The sequence below is a fragment of the Eptesicus fuscus genome, chromosome 8, assembly GCF_027574615.1.
Source record: "Eptesicus fuscus isolate TK198812 chromosome 8, DD_ASM_mEF_20220401, whole genome shotgun sequence".
In the NCBI taxonomy this organism is placed as follows: Eukaryota; Metazoa; Chordata; class Mammalia; order Chiroptera; family Vespertilionidae; genus Eptesicus; species Eptesicus fuscus.
The window spans coordinates 80,631,319-80,650,560 of NC_072480.1; the positions used below are offsets into that span (position 1 = coordinate 80,631,319).

General features: G+C 39.7%; 2 protein-coding genes across 6 annotated transcripts in view; both read right to left on the reverse strand.

Annotated features, from left to right (window-relative positions):
* LOC103290324 (disintegrin and metalloproteinase domain-containing protein 5-like) overlaps positions 1 to 467 on the reverse strand; it is an 81,438-nt gene extending 80,971 nt beyond the window's left edge. For all 4 annotated transcript variants that reach the window (XR_003619369.2, XM_028152481.2, XM_028152480.2 and 1 more), the window contains exon 1: positions 383 to 467. Coding sequence is in view for 3 of the 4 variants with exons in the window: in XM_028152481.2 (XP_028008282.2) it covers positions 383 to 437 (55 nt within the window). In the remaining variant the exon portion in view is untranslated. The remainder of the gene's footprint in view (positions 1 to 382) is intronic.
* A 1,364-nt stretch (positions 468 to 1,831) lies between these two features.
* Positions 1,832 to 19,242, reverse strand: part of LOC103290325 (disintegrin and metalloproteinase domain-containing protein 32) — a 105,261-nt gene continuing 87,850 nt past the window's right edge. The window contains exons 19-23 of one of the 2 annotated variants that reach the window (XM_008146239.3): positions 18,092 to 18,251; positions 11,833 to 11,865; positions 8,621 to 8,659; positions 3,868 to 3,906; positions 1,832 to 1,951 (exon numbers count right to left, since the gene is read on the reverse strand). In XM_008146239.3, the coding sequence (XP_008144461.3) occupies positions 3,876 to 3,906; positions 8,621 to 8,659; positions 11,833 to 11,865; positions 18,092 to 18,251 (263 nt within the window). In that variant the 3' untranslated portion in view covers positions 1,832 to 1,951; positions 3,868 to 3,875. Of the gene's footprint in view, positions 1,952 to 3,867; positions 3,907 to 6,326; positions 6,651 to 8,620; positions 8,660 to 11,832; positions 11,866 to 18,091; positions 18,252 to 19,242 lie in introns of those variants that run through there. The other variant, XM_054720032.1, reaches the window with a different exon arrangement.

A 19,242-nucleotide genomic window follows, 5' to 3' on the forward strand; every position in this document is an offset into this window, starting at 1 on the left:
ACCCACAATCTTCAGTGGAGCAGGCTGAGGACAGCGGTCCATCAGAAAAATCCTAGATTAAATACCTTCTTTGTGGCGATGCAATCATTTCTACAACAGCAGAATTCTGAATGCGGAAAAGACCACAGATTTCACTTTTGTCCCTGTTACAGAAAAGGAAACCCATTCCAGAGAAGTGAAAGGTTTTCTGCCCGGAGGCTGGCTCTTTGCCTTTTTGGCTATAGACCCTGAAGCAAAGGGCAAGGAGAAAATGGGTGGGGCAAGAGAGGGGCCTGGGTAAGGTCTGGGCCTAGAAGCTGGACCCAAAATGGACAGGCCCCCCTAAGCAAACCAAGTCCCCTCAAAAGCTTGGGTTGGGGGATGAACACGGGTCTGGACTTACTGAGGCCTGCCTGCAGACCACCAAGTCCCATGAAAAGGACCAGAAGAGAGAACATGGCTCCGTTCTTGAGGAGTCCCGCTGGCCGAATAACAGCGGTTGAGGCGTTGAGTCCAGTAAAGGTGCAGCTCGCGCAGAACCAGGAGATGCGGGGAAACTGGAGGGGGAGGGCAGGAGTGGCTCCATGGGAGAGGGAAAAAGCGGGCAGGAGGCGGGGGCGGGGGGTGGGGGGGGCGGGAAGGGGGAGATATATATATATAATTTTTTTTTTTTTAAGAAAACCTGGGGCGGGGGTGGAGTGGGGGAGGGGCTGCCTTTGGAGGTGAGTTGGCATAAAGCCTGTGGGCAGGCAGGGCTCAGGGAAGACTCGACATTCACTCACATTCCGTGTATTGTTAAGGAAGGAAAAGCTGGGTGATTTCTAATTCTCAGATTGGGGTGGTGCTTAGGGAGGCTTGCGTTTGTATTGTTTACTTAGGCCCACGATTTTTGATTTTTATCTTTATTCCCCCCTCCTCACTGTTCATTTCTAGTCACAGTGAGGAGGGGGAATAAAGATAAAAAATGCTCAAATTACTCATAGCAAACAAATTTCCACCTATTATATTTTCAGACCGTCCAAACAGGCAAAACGCACATTATTTGCAAAAACCGTTGCAAACTCTGTGACTTTTCTAAATTGAGTTGTTGGATATGCCATTATTGGACAGCTGTTGCATGCAGGAAACCCCATACAATCCCTGTTCAAATATAGACATTTCAAAAATATAACTCATTTAATATCCCATTATTATGGCCGCACTGCGTAATCATGAAGGTCCTGGTTTTCACTTCTTAGTCACCATGACTGATTTTTTTTCTCTATAAAACCTTCCTCTAAGAGACCATTGGGGAGCCGGGTCTTAGACCTGTCTCTGGGCTTGGCGTCATTCCTTAAATAAACCTTTACTTTCTTTGCTGCAAACCTTTGTTTGTGTTTCATTTGGGCTTTACTGCACACAGGCAAATGAACCAATTTGCCCTGTGGGTCACCTAGCAGAGGAGCAAGAGAAAGGTGGTGGGTAAAGCAAGAGGCCCGGGTGTTAAAGTACAGCCTCCAAAGTGAACACAGACTCGCTCAGAAGCCTGGCTTTGGGTGTGGGGGATGTGAGATGGGCAAATATCTGGATTTACTGAGGCCTGCATGCTGCCAGCCAAATCCGATGAGAAGGACCAGGAGGAGGGACATAGCCCACCACCCAGAGCCCTTCCTGGATAAGAGCAGTTGGTGCCAATCCCCAGCATCTGGGGCCTCAGGCAGTAAACCCAAGTGGGTGGTGGGAGAGCTGTGGAGAAGAGCTCGGGTAGCTGGTGTAGATGGGCATGCCTGGTTGAAAGGACTATCTTCAGTTAAGGGCCCTGAAATGACCGAAGTGCAGGTGGAGGAAGAGAGGAAAACAGACAGGCAGGAAAATTGGTCCACACTTAGTTTATTGTTTCCTTCAGCTGTGACTAGGAGAGGGAAGGTAGAATTTTTATTTCTCAGTGAGACACTCAGTATTATCCATTGGCTTCTGAAGAAATCACTAGTTACTGTGGAAGAGAACAAAGACACACATACTTAAAGTACTGACAGCAAATAAATTCCCTTGCACCGCAAAACATATAAACAGTTGAGGTATTGGCAAGTAAAAAATTCATATGGCAGAAGAAAAGAATTTTAGAAAGAATTTTTGTAATTTTGCTTGTGATATTACTTGGCTATAACTTACCCTACAATTTTCTGAGTTGTTTTTTTTTAGGAAAAATCATATTTAATTAGAAGTATTTGCAAATAAGAAAATCCAATATTTTTTCCTACATACAATGAAATGTTCATGAATTAACATTACATTAATTCATTAACATTCTGTTAAACTTTGCATTTTTAAGAAATTTAGATACATGTTAATTTTACTTTTTCATATCTTATAGCAATCATTTTTATTTTTCATGTTATAAACAATGTTTTTGGAACTTGGAAACTCACAGGCCTTATGCATTGTGACTATAGTGCTTAATGAATAAAGTGGCCCTGATTCATTTTACAGGCTAATTTATATATCTTATATCTTATTAAATTCAATAGTTTTATTCCATTCTCTCCTCAAGAAAAACTTCCCAAATAACTTACTACTATATGTAATACTTTAAACCAGTGGTTCTCAACCTTTCTAATGCCGCAGCCTTTCATACAGTTCCTCATGTTGTGGTGACCCCCAACCATAAAATTATTTTTGTTGCTACTTCATAATTATAATTTTGCTACTGTTAATATCTGTATAATTTTGCTACCGTTAATATCTGTATTTTCCGATGATCTTAGGATATACAGCAGCGGTTCTCAACCTGTGGGTCGAGACCCACAGGTTGAGAACCACTAGCAGGATCGCCTAAGACCATCGGAAAACACAGATATTTACATTACGATTCATAACAGTAGCAAAATTACAGTTATGAAGTAGCAACAAAAATAATTTTATGGTTGGGGGTCACCACAACATGAGGAACTGTAAAGGGTCGCGGCATTAGAAAGGTTGAGAACCACTGCATAAAAAAAAAGAATTTTAAGAAACTAAAGAAACACAGGCAGTGGCTAACTTTGGTAGTCACGTGACTTAAATGCCCATTCAAGGTCAGTAAAAATTAATAGGTTATCCTATCTAATAAAAGAGTAACATGCAAATTGATCATCACTCTAACACTCAAGATGGCTGCCCCTATGTGGACCCAAGATGGCCACCACAAGATGGCCAGCAGGGGAGGGCAGTTGGGAGGGAACAGGCCTGCAAGGGAGGGCAGTTGGGGGCGATCAAGCCTGCAGAGGAGGGCAGTTAGGGGTGACCAGGCTGGCAGAGGAGGGAAGTTGGGGGCAACTGGGCCTGCAGGGAAGGGCATTTCGGAGGGGGGGGACCCAGGCCTACAGAGAAGAGCAGTTGAGAGGGACCAAGCCTGCAGGGGAGGGCAGTTTGGGGGGACTAGGCCTGCAGGGAAGGGCATTTGGGGGTGACCAGGCCTGCAGGAGAGGGTAGTTAGGGGTGACCAGGCCTTCAGGGGAGGGCAGTTAGGGGTGACCAGGCCTGCAGGGAAGGGCAGTTAGGGGCAATCAGGCTGGCAGGGGAGCAGTTAGGCATCAATCAGGCTGGCAGGGGAGTGGTTAGGGGGTGATCAGGCTGGCAGGCAGAAGCGATCAGGGGCAATCAGGAAGGCAGGCAGGCAAGCAGTTGGGATCCAGCAGTCCTGGATTGTGAGAGGGATGTCCCACTGCCCTCTAGTGGTCCCAGATTGGAGAGGGTGCAGGCTGGGCTAAGGGACACACCCTTCCATGCACAAATTTTGTGCACTGGGCCTCTAGTTTTTATATATTACTTTACCAATTCATCTACCCAATAAATAACTTAAGAATTGTGGATTATGAATTTCATTGTAATTTAAAACATTTATTTTGAGAAATCTCTTAATGTACTCACCTAGTGTTTTATGTTTGGGTGTTTTCCTGTGATTCAGAGCTAAATAAACAAGGAAATAATACAATCTTACATTTTTATGAAAGTTTCTTCCTCTTTCCTTTCAAAATTTTGGTGAAAGGTAAATATCAGCCAAATTTATATTTTATACAAATTATTATCAAGTGTTGAAATCAAACTATTGGGCCTCTTTTCTATTTTTATAATCACAGACTTATGTCAGAGCCCCCAACAAAAAGAATAAAAAAGTAAAAGAATAAATTGAAGACAAACTAAGTGAGGTTAATTGACAGAGAAGTTAATATAGTTAGTTATAAACTTCAGTGATAGTATAGTTTTATCTTTCACATCCTTCCATCATCATTTATCTCCCCTTTACCCTCTTTGACCTCCCCCAACCCCATTAACTCTGATAATCAACATACTGTCGTCGGTGTCTATATGGCTGTGTTTGGGGGGGGGGGGGGGTTTGTTTGTTTGTTTGTTGCTTAATTCCTTTACCTTTTTTCTTCAGCCCCTTACCATCTTCCCCTTGATGGCTATCAGTCTGTTCTCCCTACTTATGAATCTGATTCTATTTTGTTCGTTATTTTGTTCATTAGATTTCACATGTAAGTTAAATCATATGGTGTTTGTCTTTCTCTGACTGGCTGGTTTCACTTAGCATAATAATCCCCAGGTCCATCCACGCTGTCGAAAAGAGTAAGATGTCCTTCTGTATTACAGCCGAGTAGTATTCCATTGTGTAAATGTACCAAAGTTTTTATACCCACTCACCTACTAATGGATACTTGCTCTGCTTCTAAATCTTGGTTATTATAAATAACTAGGGGCCCGGTGCACAAAATTAGTGCACTGGGGAGGGGTCCCTCAGCCCAGCCTTCCTCCTCTCACATACTGGGATCCCTCAGGGGATGTCCTACTGATGGCTTAGGCCCGCTCCGCATTGGGAGCGGACCTAAGCCGCAGTCTGGCCTCCCTTTGCAGGAGGTGGCCGGGCTGATCAGGGGAAGGCGCCAGCCCCATTACCCCGCTGCTGCAGCCACTGCCAGTCACCGCAGCCGCCAAGGTATTTTCATCAACACAGACTCCAGTCCCTTCACCATGAAAAAATGACAATTTTCTTTAGGCATTTTCAAGATGTGTCTTTCATAGGATATGACATTTATTTTTCTTTTTATCCTCACCTGAGAATATGTTTCCATTTATTTTTTTCCCCTTCCCTCTGATCCCAGGCTCAGCCCCTTCCCTCCGCCCCTCCGATGGCCGGCTGGGAGTGACCTGGGTGCCGAGGAGGTTCCCAGGACCCAGGTACGTATGCAAATTAACTGCCATCTTTGTTTGGTTAATTTGCATACTCACTCTGATTGGCTGTGGGTGTAGTGGAGGTACAGTCAATTTACATGTTTCTCTATTATTAGGTAAGATGCTTCAATAAACATAGGGTTGTATATATTCTTTTGAATTAGTGTTTGGGGTGTCCTCAGATATATTCCCATAAGTGGAATTGCTGGGTCATAGGCAGTTCCATTTTTAAGTTTTTTGAGGTAACTCCATATTGCTTTCCACATTAGCTGCATCAGTCTGCACTCCCACCAATAGTACCTGAGGGTTCCCTTTTCTCCACCTCTTTGCCAACACTTGTTATTTGTTGATATACTGCTGATAAGCTGTATAATTTTATTAACTAATGTCACTTCAATAAATTTAATAAAAATAAAAACCTAGATTCTACTTCTGATTCTTTCATTAACTATCTTAGTGACCTTGGTCAAAATAGCAACTATTGGAGAACTATGTTGATCATCTATAAAGAAGGTTCTAATACTACATGAAAAAATTAAAATTTGGCAATAAATAATAATGTGTGAACTATAAATGAGAAAGTAGTTAGAAAATTTGTTAGGAGTTTTCATGGGGAAATTTTCAAAAGTAATTTAAGTGGGAAGAAAAGCATGTCTTGTGTTTGGTAAGGGAGCAGTAGAAGGCAAAAAGTGAAAGAAAAAAAAAAGCTTACTTTGCATGTTGAAATTTCCTGTTTCTCTTATCTACTTGTTTATACACCTGGTTTGTCTGTTTTTAAATATATTTTATTGATTTTTTACAGAGAGGAAGGGAGAGGGACAGAGAGTTAGAAACATCGATTAGAGAGAAACATCTATCAGCTGCCTCTTGCACACCCCATACTGGGGATGTGCCCGCAACCAAGGTACATGCCCTTGATCGGAATTGAACCTGGGACCCTTCAGTCCGCAGGCCAACACTCCATCCACTGAGCTAAACCGACTACAGCTACACTGGGTTTTTATGTTTTATGAATTTATAGGCTTACGTTTCTAATGATAACCAGGGTATTGATTTCACTTGGGGAAAATTATATATATGTCAGTGTTGTGGATTAAGTTTTGTCCCCAAAAAAAGCTAGGTTGATGTTCTAACACCAGGTATTTGTGAATGTGACTTTATTTGGAGACAGGGCATTTACAGCCGTAACAAGTTCAAGATAAGGTTATACTACATTAGGGTGGGCCCTAACTGCTAATGATTAGGGTCATTATACCAGGAAAGAGAGGTGTAGAGTTGCAGAGACACACAGATCCATAGGAAAGACAGCCATGTGAAGATGGAAGCAAAAGCTGGAGTGACCTAGCAGCGAGCCAGGAACACCAACGACTGCTGGCTACCACTGGAAGCTGAGAGAAAGGCATGGAGCACATTTTTCCTCAGAGCCTCCAGAAGGAACCAATCCTGCTGACAACTTGGTTTTGGACTTTCAGCCTCCTGAACTGTGAAATAATAAATTTCTGTTGTCGTCAGCCAAAGTAAATAAATAAATAACCTTAAACTACAGTGGCTGCTATGTCAGTAAAACACAGCAACAGTGTCAGGTGACATTATTAAAATTTAAATAAAAATAATTATCCCAAAACTGTTTCCCTAGTGCTCACTAAGCCAGAAGGCTAGACCAGTAAATGAACGTTCCAAATTGTACTCCAATTGAAATAACATTTTCCTATGGGTAATGCTATCATCTCTTACTTGGTGTAGGTGAATAAGCCTCCTAGGAGAGATGATATAATGAGAAAAGAAATGAAGGCAGTTATAACATTATAGACATATGGGTGTGGGGGTATGTGTTGTGTGTGTGTGTGTGTGTGTGTGTGTGTGTGTTTTTGGTGTTTTTGTTTGTTTTGGCTGCCTATGTGTGTGAAGATCTCATATAAAAAAATAAAGTGCTGTAACTAAGTGATACAAAAGTAATCATTCATTCATTCAACAAGTACAACTAACCCTTGAACAACATGGGTTTTGACTGACCCTATGCAGTCAAAAATCTGGGTATAACTTTAACCCTTTGCACTCACTTGCTTTTTTCTCGATTCCTTTATTCTAATGCTAACCGTGTCGAGTCACACTCGACATCCGAGTGCAAAAGGTTAATCCCCAACAATTTACTACTAAAAGCCTACTGTTAATCAAAAACCTCATTACATTAATAGTTGATGAACAAGTATTTTGTATGTTATATGTGTTATATACTGTATTCTAATAATAAGCCAGAGGAAAGAAAATGTTATTAAGAAAACATTATAAGGAAGAGAAAATAAAGTTCTAATATTCTGTGTGTTTATTGAAAAGAAATCCATATACATGTGTACCTACACAGTACAAATCTGTGTTTTTTAAGGGTGAACCATATTTATTAAGCACGTACTATTAGCGAAGAACTCAGCTACATGTTGGCTACACAATGCTGACCAAACTAAACGAGGCCTTTATCCTCTAAAATGGCAGAGTATGATAAAACATAAGTCCAAGGTGAGGAAAAGGTTAACTGAGACCTTACTGCTGAGTTTGAGCACCATAATAGCTCCACAGCACAGAGAGGACAGAATAATGAAAATTATTTTGTAGTTTGTTAATAGTAACTCGTGACTGCAAAGTATCACCATGAGAAGAAGATCACAGTAATAATGAGGACAGGAATAGCAGGCATTGCTATAATGGAAACCTCTTCTGGAATAAGAGGAATTATATAACCAATGTGCAGCCAAAAACATTTACTCTGTGGATTTGGATGTGTCTTGGAATAGCAGTGGGCTTTGGAGGAATCTAGAAGGTATAAAACAACAGCCACTATCCAAGTAAATAAAGACTTTTTTAAATCAGAGGGAGAGGAGTGAAAACTCCCAAATACTTTATATCTGCTGAAGGACCCCCAAACCCAAAATTGTTGGATGTAAGAAATTAAACATTTATTGTATTATTATATAGAGATATCCCCCTTTGGGGTAATGGAGGGGGATCTAATTATAACTACTTTGTAATACAGAGAGGCAATGAGAGAAATAGAATTATTGTTCCTTTATGATATTTTTCTTCAGCAAATATTTTAAGTGACCATGGTAAGCAAGCATTCACTCAGCTATGCATGAGTGTACACACTGAGTTTCTAGTTGAAGAGTCTCCAAATGAAGAAGTAAACTTCCCCATTTATGAGTTGGCTCCATAAACATTACCAATCATCCAAGAGTAAACTCTCTGTATACATTAACAAACTGGAGGAATGAAGACATTTATTTAGGTAAATATTCACTAGCAACTAGATTGACAAATACAAATAGGTTCCTTTTTGGTATGGTACTGTACCAACTTTTAATGCTCAATTAATACTTAGGAATTAATTGTTGATTATCTATGGTTAATCTTATTTTTTAACATACTTGTTTTAAGAAATAATCCCTAATTTACTTACTTGGCAATATCTGTTTGCCTGCTGCTTGCTGATCTGGATCTAAATGAGAGTGAAAATAATGGTTTTAAGTTCATTCTTTTAAAAATGTGCCTTTGTTAAAAAATGAAAGTCAGACCATTCTATAACCTGAATTAACTCTTTTAGAGCACTAATCACCACTAATGAATAATATCAAATGATTACTAAATTAAAGTATGCAAATAAATAACATTCTAATTTAATAAAAAAATATAAATTTATAATACAACATAATATAAAAAAGATAATAATAAATATTAAATTCAAATCCCCAACTAGGAAAAGGAAGAAATAAACACATTTGTTTTTCTCCTCATCACTACCCAGCACAGAATATATGCTTGATCTTGAATGCCTGATTCCAGCCTTCAGGATCCAACCTAATGTTTTATCTACTGATAAACAAATTATTACAGGTCATGATTTAAAACCCTCACTGACTTCTAGACAATTAGGCACACTGGGCTGACAGGGTTATGTACCCGATACGTTGAAAAAATATCACAAAATACCAACCAAAATTCTAAAAAGAAAGGGACATTTCTAATATAGTTTGAAAGAACAAAAGGTAAGTAGGAATGAAAGCAGGATGACTCCAGAGTTCCATCAATCCGTTCAACACATCAAGTTATGAGTGGAGACCTCTTGGAAAGCCGCAACTAACTTTCTTCTCCAAACTTGGGAGCCATGAAAGGCCTTTCCATCCACAAAACAAGGATGGGAAAAGCTTCCACCATTAGTCTTTAGGATGTGGCAGGGAAATTTCTTTAGAAGTGCAGATGGAAAAGGATCACCCAGAGACACAAGAGCCCTAATTGCTTTTTTAAAAAGTGGTTTAAGAATATGGACAACAAAAATATCACACAGATAATCAGGAACCTTAAGTCTTTAACAAGTATAGGTTCTGGATACCAATTCATGCTTCCCTTAAATTCTCTATCTGCAGGTCTAACACATGTTGTAAAAATGTATGGCTTAAGAAGATAAAACATGAAATAATATCCACAAGGAGGATTCTACAAAGAGGATATGAAGAATTCTCATGAAACAATTCTGGCTGCTTAAGATGGCTTTACAATGAATGAAAAAAAAAAAAAAGGCCACTAAGAGGTAATGTCCAAAGCCAGAGCAAACTAAAGAATTCATACCTCAAGAATTACAGGTAACAGAAAAATTGCAATAAAAGAATGCTTAGGATTTCCATAGAGATCAATAAAGGAACAGAATCCATTAAACAAGAAGTTAGAAGCTAATAGAGGTAGGTTTGTGAGGTTCAAGGAATGAAGCACTCTCTACAGCATAAAAGTGCAAGTTGAAGCAGCAAGTGCTGACATAGATGCTGTAGCAAGTTATCCAGAAGATCTAGCTAAGATAATTGATGAAGGTGGCTACACTAAACAATATGATTCAGTGTAGAAAAACAGCCTTATATTAAAAGATGTCATCTAAGACTTTCATAGCTAGAGAGGAAAAGTCATTGCCTAGTTTCAAAGCTTCAAAAATAGGCTTACTCTTTTATTAGGGGTGAAGGTAGCTGGTAACTTAAGTTGAAGCCAATGCTCACCATTACAAAAAACTCCAGACCTTTTAAGAATTATGTTAAATCTACTTTGCCTTCACTGTATAAATGTAACAACAAAGTTTAGATGACACCACATTTGTTTATAACATGGTTCAATAAATACTTTAAGCCCAGTGTTGAAACTTACTGCTCAGGAAAAAGAAAAAAAAAAAAGTTCTTCAAAATATTACTGCTCTTGATGATGTACCTGGTTACCTAAGAATGCTGATTAAGAACTCTGACAATGAGATTAGTGTTTGTTTTATGCCTGCTAACCCTACATCCCTTCTGCAGCTCACAAATCAAGGAGCAATTTCAACATTCAAGTCTTATTATCATTTAAGAAATAGATTCTGGCCAAAACCGGTTTGGCTCAGTGGATAGAGCGTCGGCCTGCGGACTGAAAGGTCCCAGGTTGGATTCCGGTCAAGGGCATGTACCTTGGTTGCGGGCACATCCCCAGTGGCGGGTGTGCAGGAGGCAGCTGATCGATGTTTCTCTCTCATCGATGTTTCTAACTCTCTATCCCTCTCTCTTCCTCTCTGTAAAAAAAATCAATAAAATATATATTTTTTTTTTAAAAAGAAATAGATTCTGTAAGGCTATAGCTGCCATAGATAGTGATTCCTCTAATGGGTCTGTGCAAAGCAAATGGAAAACCTTCTGCAAAGGATGACTTCAGCAGAGGAAGCACTGCAGGTGTGGTGGAAATGACAGGAGAACTAGAATTAGAAGTGGGGCCTGAAGATGTGACTGAACTGCTGCCATCTCATGATACAATGTGAGCAGATGAGGAGTTGCTTCCTAGGGCTGAGCAAAGAAAGTGGTTTCTTGAGAAGGAATCTACTTCTGATGAAGATGCTGAAAAGATTGTTGAAGTGACAACAACAGATTTAGATTATAACAAACTAAATTGGTAAAGCAGTGGTAGGGTTTGAAAGGACTGTGGGTAAAATGCTATCAAACAGCCTCACATGTTACAGAGAAATCATTTGTGGGGGAAAAAAGAGTCAACTGATGAGTCAAACTTCATTATTGTCTCATTTTAAGGAATTGCCACAGCCACCCCCGCCTTCAGCAGCCACCCTCTTCTGAGCAGTCAGCAGCCTTCAACACTGAAACAAGACCCTCTACCAGCAAAAAGGTCATGACTCACTGAAGGCTCAGATGATGGATAGCAATTTTTAGCAAGAAATGATTTTAAATTACGTACATCGGTTTTTAAAACATAGTGCTGTAGCACACTTAATAGATTATAATAAATGTAAACATAACTTTTCTGGGCTCTAGGAAACCAAAAAATTCACATTATTGCAATATTCACTTTATTGCAACCATCAAAACCAAACCTGCAGTATTTCCAAGGTACGACTACACATCCTTTTTTATTAATTATACATATTCTATTTCTTATTAGAGTAAGCTACTTTATACCTTGTTTCTTCAAAGTAGACTTCCAAATGAATAAAAGACTAATTTACCAGAAAGTAAAATCTTATACATTAGTACCCTGGTTTCAGGGCATTACTTCACCATCTTCAGGAGTTCAAACAAAATGTAGAACTGAATTGTGAATCATTAATTTATTTTTAATTTTCAACATGTATATTAAGAAACTTTCTAATTTACTCACCTGGTGCTATATGTCTGAATGCTGCCTTCTGATCTGGATAGTAAAAAAAATAGAAAATAATGTCTCAAGTTACTCCTAGGAAAGTTTGTCTATTGCATGAATAATAGGCCATTTTATAAGCAGTATTATCTCTTTACAAGACTGGTTATCAATAAAAAAAATAATGTCGAAGGTCACTGAAGAAAGATGCCAATAAATAACCTTATTTAGCCATATTCCTCATCCAGAAAGAATGCAAATGTCCAATCCCGCAGTGAGAAGAGTGTTAAGAAGGCACAGATTTGCCTTGCTTTTTGCTTGTCACTTCTAAATACAAAATATAGGTTTGATTCTGAATGCCTGATTCTTACCTCCATTCCTCAATTTTTAACTTGGCACTTATTGATAAAGAAATGCTACACTTGGCAAATGAAAACACCTACTGACTTCTAGGCATTGCTGCAGAGTAGGCAGGCAAGATATTTGTCCTTTCCATTCCTCACACAGGAGGAGTGCTGAAAAAAAAACTACCATAAAAATTTAATACATAAGCTGAGATTAAAAACAAGAAAAGACTTCTCCTGATGCTAGTAAAAATAAAAAATAGAGTTCAAAGGATAAACAGGAGCTAAAACTGAATGACTCCAGGGATGTCTAAGCCAGTGATACACCTTTGGGTCTAGAGATTGAATAGCCCTATCTTAGAAAGAAATCAAGTCCAAGACCTTTGCATGTCAGAAAACTGTGAGTGAGCACCTTAATTCAACCTGGGAGTCAGGAGGGCTATACCACCCATGAAATAGGGACAATAAAAATTCTGACCACAGAATTATACATTTGAAACCTATATACTGTTATTAACCAATGACATCCCAATAAGTTTTAAAATTTTTTACAAGTGTGCATAGGAGGGAAAAATAAAAAGTTTGTCTCAAGTTTTTAAAAAACAGACAAACAAACAGCAACAAAAACCTCTGACCAGTAGTCTTTGGAATGTAGAAAAAAAATGAGGATATATAGATGGGGAAAATGCATCAATGAAGGAATCTCAAGCCTTTAAAAAATATACTTTCAGGTTCCTAGTTAACAAACTACAAGTTCCTGAATACCATGAATAGCAATTGTAGAAATAGTTTTGCTTTAAAAGCAGAAAAAAAAAAGAACAACCCACATGTATGTATCTTCAACAAGGGCATGCAGAATTCTCATGGGAAAATCATCAGCACTGAGGATAAAACAGTCTATGATTACAAACCACTAAACATGAGCATCAGCAATCACAGCAAATCAACAAAAGTCACACTCCAAAAAATACAGCTCAGCCCTTGCTGGTTTGGCTCAGTTTAGGGGTCCAAGGTTCGATTCTGGTCAAGGGCACATGCCCGATCAATGGTTCTCTCTCATCATTGATGTTTCAATCTCTCCCTTTCTCTTCCTCTCTGAAATCAATTCTATATATATATAAAAGCCTAAGCCAGTGGTCGGCAAACTCATTAGTCAACAGAGCCAAATATCAACACTACGATTGAAATTTCTTTTGAGAGCCAAATTTTTTAAACTTAAACTTCTTCTAATGCCACTTCTTCAAAACAGACTCACCCTGGCCGTGGTATTTTGTGGAAGAGCCACACTCAAGGGGCCAAAGAGCCACATGTGGCTCTCGAACCACAGTTTGCCAATCACGGGCCTAAGCGACCCTTACAACGGAACAACTGGTTGCTATGATGCACACTGACCACCAGGGGGCAGACGCACAATGCAGGAGCTTCCCCCAGCCCACAGTCCCCAATCACTGATGGGGCTTGCTGGCCAACCTCTGGTACCTCCCCGCCCCCCACCCCCCAGCCAACATGTCCCGATCGCCCTATCAGGACTGGGCCCTGGGCTGAGATGGGGAACCGGGGGTGGGTGGCAGTGGACACGGGCAGCAAAGGAAAGAGTGGGGGTAGGGAGGTAGGGAACCTGATTGGCCCTGATCTCTGACTACACCTAGGTACCCCACCCATGCATGAATTTCGTGCACCGGGCCTCTAGTAAAAATATATTTTTTAAAAAGAGAAAGCAATATAACATAATTTATTTTTAAAACTTTAAGATAAGAATATTTAGAATATCCATAAAGATCTTTGCAGGAATAGATTTCATAAGTCTAAAACAGGATAAAGATGAAAAAAAGAGTTGATGAAATGAAAGAGTAACTTGAGAAAATAAAACAAATGTGAGATATGCAATTATAAATGATAAAGACATATTTCCAATTCTGGCCAAGGTGGAGTAACAGACTGAATTTACCCTCCCACCTAAAACAACTAGAAATCCTGACAAAAATGAAGCTGTGATTTTTAAAATTTTAATATGTCAATGCAGGATAGTGATCTCTTAGAGAAGGGAATAAAAAAGATGAGACCTATATTTGACCCTTCTTATTGCCTGGTGTGAATTTTCAATCTGTAACACAGCAAGGAAGATGCAGGCAAAGTCAGAAGTTTCCCTGATTTGAGGTAATAGGATAGAAAGTCTAGGAAGGGAAAGGCAGCTAGAATTCACAGGACAAAAAAGGAGAAGCGGAAAGAGCTGCACACAGAGAGCTCCTAAGACTGTGCAGGGTCCCTCTTGACTCTTAAGCAGAAGAGGGATTATTGAGTGCAAGTGAGGAAACCACCCGAGCCCAGGGGCGGGGGGCGGGGGGCGGGGGGGGGGGGGCGGGGGGAGAATTTGGAAATGAAGAAAAGGAGCAATCCAATGTGCTCACATAGAAACAGGAGTAGTTTGTGTTTCCACCACCTCAGGTGAAAAATCTCATAATTCATGGTGAGTTGTGCAGTTTCTCAAGAGTACTGCCTCAGTAGAGGTGACTCTTCTAATTGGGCTTAAAGAAGCTTAAAAGGCAATGACATTTGAAGAACTGGATATTCTTATGCAAAAGAAAAACCCATTGTATCCATACCTCTTTAATCATATAAAACTCAATTCAAAGTGAACAAAAGCCTAAATGCAAAACCTAAAATGATAAAATTTTTAGGAGAAAAAATAAGAGAAAATCTTCATGAATTTTGGTTAGGGAAATATTTCCTAAGTACAACACCAAAACCATGATCTATAAAAAAAGAAAGCGAACCATGGATTTCATCAAAATTTAAAACTTTTGCTATTTGAAAGAATGAAAATGACAAGTCTCAGGGTAGGGGAACATATATGCAAATCATATCCTATCTAATAAAAGGGTAATATGCAAATTAACCATCACTCTGTCACAAAGATGGCGGCACCCATAGCCACAAGATGGCAGTGCTCAGTCCTCTCAGCCCCGCTGGAGTCTCCCAGTCTCAGGGGGACGGCAGCTGAGAGCAGGCAGCGTGAGCATTCCACACCCAGCCGCAGATGGGCCTCTGGACTGCAGAGAGCCTCTGAGCAGCAGGCACGGAGCAGCTAGGCCCTGCAGAGAGCTACTGGCGCATGGATTCTGCCGAGGTTCCTGTGGCCCCGCGGGGGTCCCGGCATCTGCTTCATGCGGCTTCTTCCAGGGTTTCCGTGGCCCCACTTGCCCAGAGGCAGGGCATTGGGGCTGTCCCGCAGTACGCTGGCCACGTGGGGCAGGACTCAGGGACTCAAACCAGAGGGGCAGAGCCTGGAACCATGGAAAGGAGTGCAGACGCTGGCCCTGTGGGTAGGGGCGTGGCCTTGGCCTAGCCCAGAGATTGCGGGAGGGGTAAACTCAGGCACAGGAATTACTAGAGTTAAAAGCAGGGACATGGGCACAAGGACAGATGTGGAGTCAGCAGAATGAGGGTGAACACCAATAGAGAGGAGGGGCCATGGAGTAGTGTATGCAAGGACGTACCCTGAATGTGAGGGCGCACCCGGTCTGTAGGGTGTACTTTGCAGCCCTCAGAGGCATCACAAAGAAAGTCCTTCTACAAGGAGGTTTGAACCCGGGCGGAGGGCAGGGTTGGGGCCAAGTTACCACACAGGCGCTGGAGACCATGGAAGAAGCTCTGAGCAAAGCTGAGGTGCCCTTAGGAGGTGTGGTCAGGGTGTGGCTTAAGGCATTGTTGGGCAGGACGGGGGCCTAATGTGAATAAGCAAAATGATGTGACAGGTGTGAGGGGAGTAACGAGGTGTAAGGGGGCATAGCCAAGATGGCTGCCCACATGAACCTCATCCCAGTAGCAAGTGCAGGGGTTTGTGCTCAGAGCATTCGGGTAAGGTCCCATGGTGGGGTGGGGGGAGGGGTCTTTCCACAATGGGTCACTAGTATATGATAAAGTGCTTGTATCCAGAACATATACAAAATACTCAAATGCAATAATAGGGAAACAGCCCATTTTAAAAATGATTAAAAGATCTGAATGACTCACTAACAAGACAACCCAATTAATAAATGGGGTCTTTCGGCTGGAATTACCATCTTCCAGTCATTTCCAACATAAAGGAAAACAAAGAAGAGACACCTGCTATACATTCTTTAAGCCTTTTGGAAAAGAGTTATTCCTTTGGCCATGTACATATAAATCTACAAGAAAGGTGATACTATAGACATGGAGGGAATGGACACTTATAAAGGAACTAGTAGCCCTGAGCACGAATCCGTGCGCCAGTAGCTCATTGCAGCCCTCCAGTAGCTCTCCACCTGCTGCCCCGCTGTCCTGTACCTCCCCCACTCGCCTCCCCCCACGTCCCTGCTCATAGCTTGCTGCCCCACCCTCCTGCTGATCCGTGATCCAGTCGTTATGCGGTCGGTCAATATGCTTCACAGCATAATGACCATTTGCATATTACATCTTTATTATATAGGATGCCCCACAAATGTTACCATGGCAAAACTGAAAGTGTCCACAATGTTACCAAGCATGCTGTTGACAGTGTGTAAACAAACAGGTTAAGGGCAAGTCTCTCCCAATAAGTAAAAAAATTGGAAAATTTTATAGCAACAAAAATAAATCACATAAATGGAAACTAAAAAAAAAAAACACAATTTAGTCATGATTTAAACAAGAAATCATACTGGAAATTTCTAATTTTTTTAACTAAATGTCAATTATAAAATGATATACAAAGGACCATGGTTGGTGTGGCTCAGTTGGTTGGAGCATTATCACATACACCAAAAGGTTGTGAGTTTAATTCCAGGTTGAGGTACATGCAGGAGACAACTGATCTCTCTCTCTCTCTCTCTCTCTCTCTCTCTCTCTCTTTCTTTCTCTCTTTCTCTCTCTCTCTCTCAAATCAATCCAAAAAAAATTATATACAAGGAGAAAGTTTTAACTTTTATAGCATATGTTGGAAAATAAGAAAGACTAAAAAAGTAATAAATAAAGCATTAGACTCAAGAAAAATTAAAACAGGAAAGGTAAATAGAGCACATAGGAGGAAAGGAGCATAATTAAAGGGTAATAAACACAAAGAAAATATAGAGATCTCCACAAAACCAAAACCTGTATTTTTCAAATTACTAACAAAATAGGAAAACCTTTGAGAAAACTACTCATGAAAAAGAAAAACTGATAAAAGGAAAACCACAAAAGCAAAATTAGAATTAGAAGAGATAATATATCTGTGAAAAAGTATAAATATGTAAAATAATATATAAGTCTAGATATGGCACATGGATAAGCCACATGTAGTAAAAATATGTAAGATATGACTTTCAGTGTAAAGATTGTCTTCACAGGTAGGAAATAAATTCTAGAAGGGAACTGCAGCTGTATATGTAATGATCATTTCATAAGAGAAATAAGAAAATATTAGCATTTGTTTTCTAATGGTGGGTAAATGGGTATTTGCATCTTGTTCTATGTCTTTGTGTTTGAATTATTTTTAAAAATAAAAATATATTGCAGGCTACATTATAAATTCCACTTCTGAAGACTTTACCCAGAGAATCATTTTAAAGCTATTTCTTATATGACTCAGCACTGCAAATTGAAATATTTCATGTGTGATAAGGCCCAAAAATCTGCATTTTAATAAATACTATGGTGTTTCTCCTATAATGTGACAGAGATTACTGAGAACTTCTATGGTATTTGCAAATAGATATAGATATATTAGAATTCTTCCTCTCTCAAATACCAAAGCAATGACTTTGGATAGTTACTTAAACTACACTCGCATATTTTGTATCTCTAAAATGAGATTATTCAAAATTATCACACATTTAAATGATATACTGATGTAGTAATAAAAGTCCTTATAAAATGTATTGTTGCTGCTCACAATAATGCCTTACATATGACTAGATTCAAGTGGTATAAAGTTTAACTTCAGAACACAAATTTACTTGTTACTTCTGGATTCCTCTTCCTTGCTGAACCACTTTTTCAGACGTCTCCATGTAATAGCTGTTATGGTTGCTGTGATGAGAATAGGTAAAGTAATGTAGAAACCTAGAAGCCACCGGTTCTTTGCAGATTTCCAAAAATCTCTTTCCATGATTAAATCTAAAACAAAAAGACATTAAAAAATCAGAGTAAAACAATTAAGCTGTCTACTTTTACTTTTAAGCTGCAGCAAAGTAATTACAAAGTTCTGAACTTTTGTTGTTATTCCATAACGTGGAAAAATAATAGAATCATAATACTTGGAACTATCTCTACAACCTCTCATTCTAAAAGAATAGAAACCAAGATTCAGAACCAAGATGGCAGTGTAGGTACACGCCAGTAAATGCCACCTCCAATTACCACATCAAATTACAACTAAAATACGGAACAACCATCATTCAGAACCACCTGATGGAAGTCATACAACTAGAGACATAAAGACATAAAGACGAAAGTACATCAAGACTGGCCAGAGGGGTAGAGATGCAGAACAGGCTAGTCTGACACCTAACCTGTGGCGTTTTTTTAATTGGGAGGGATTCCTTGGCTGTGGAGGAGGCCTCCTGGGAGGAGCAAGGTTTACTAACCCCACACCAGAACCTCAGCCCCGGGTTCCAGAGCTGGGAAGATAAGTCCCTGTGACTTGGGCTGTATAAACCAGTGGGGATTGTGGCTGAATGGCACAGAGACTACTGGAGACCAAGGCTGCCCCTTTTTGGTTTTTGGTGTCACAATTTACCTCTTTTCATATTTGTGAATTTTATTAGCAAATTACAATAGCTATAATTTGTTTTTAATCTTTTAAAAAATTAAAAGAAACTGCACAAGGAGAGGGACTTGATTTAACTTACTGTACATCCCTCATGCCATATGACCAGCACCTAACATATATTAGTTCAATAAATATTTGCCAAATGAATGCATGAATAACGAAAACTAAATTCATGGTGAACAAATACAACACTGTGCTAGCATCCCTCTGTAATCTCTACAGCAGCAAGTTGTTGGTTTTTCTCATTTAAACTGTAAGCTTCTTCAGAGTAAAAATTATCTTCAATTTCTTTTATTTCTTCTATAATGAACACATAGTAACAGAGTAATTGTGAAG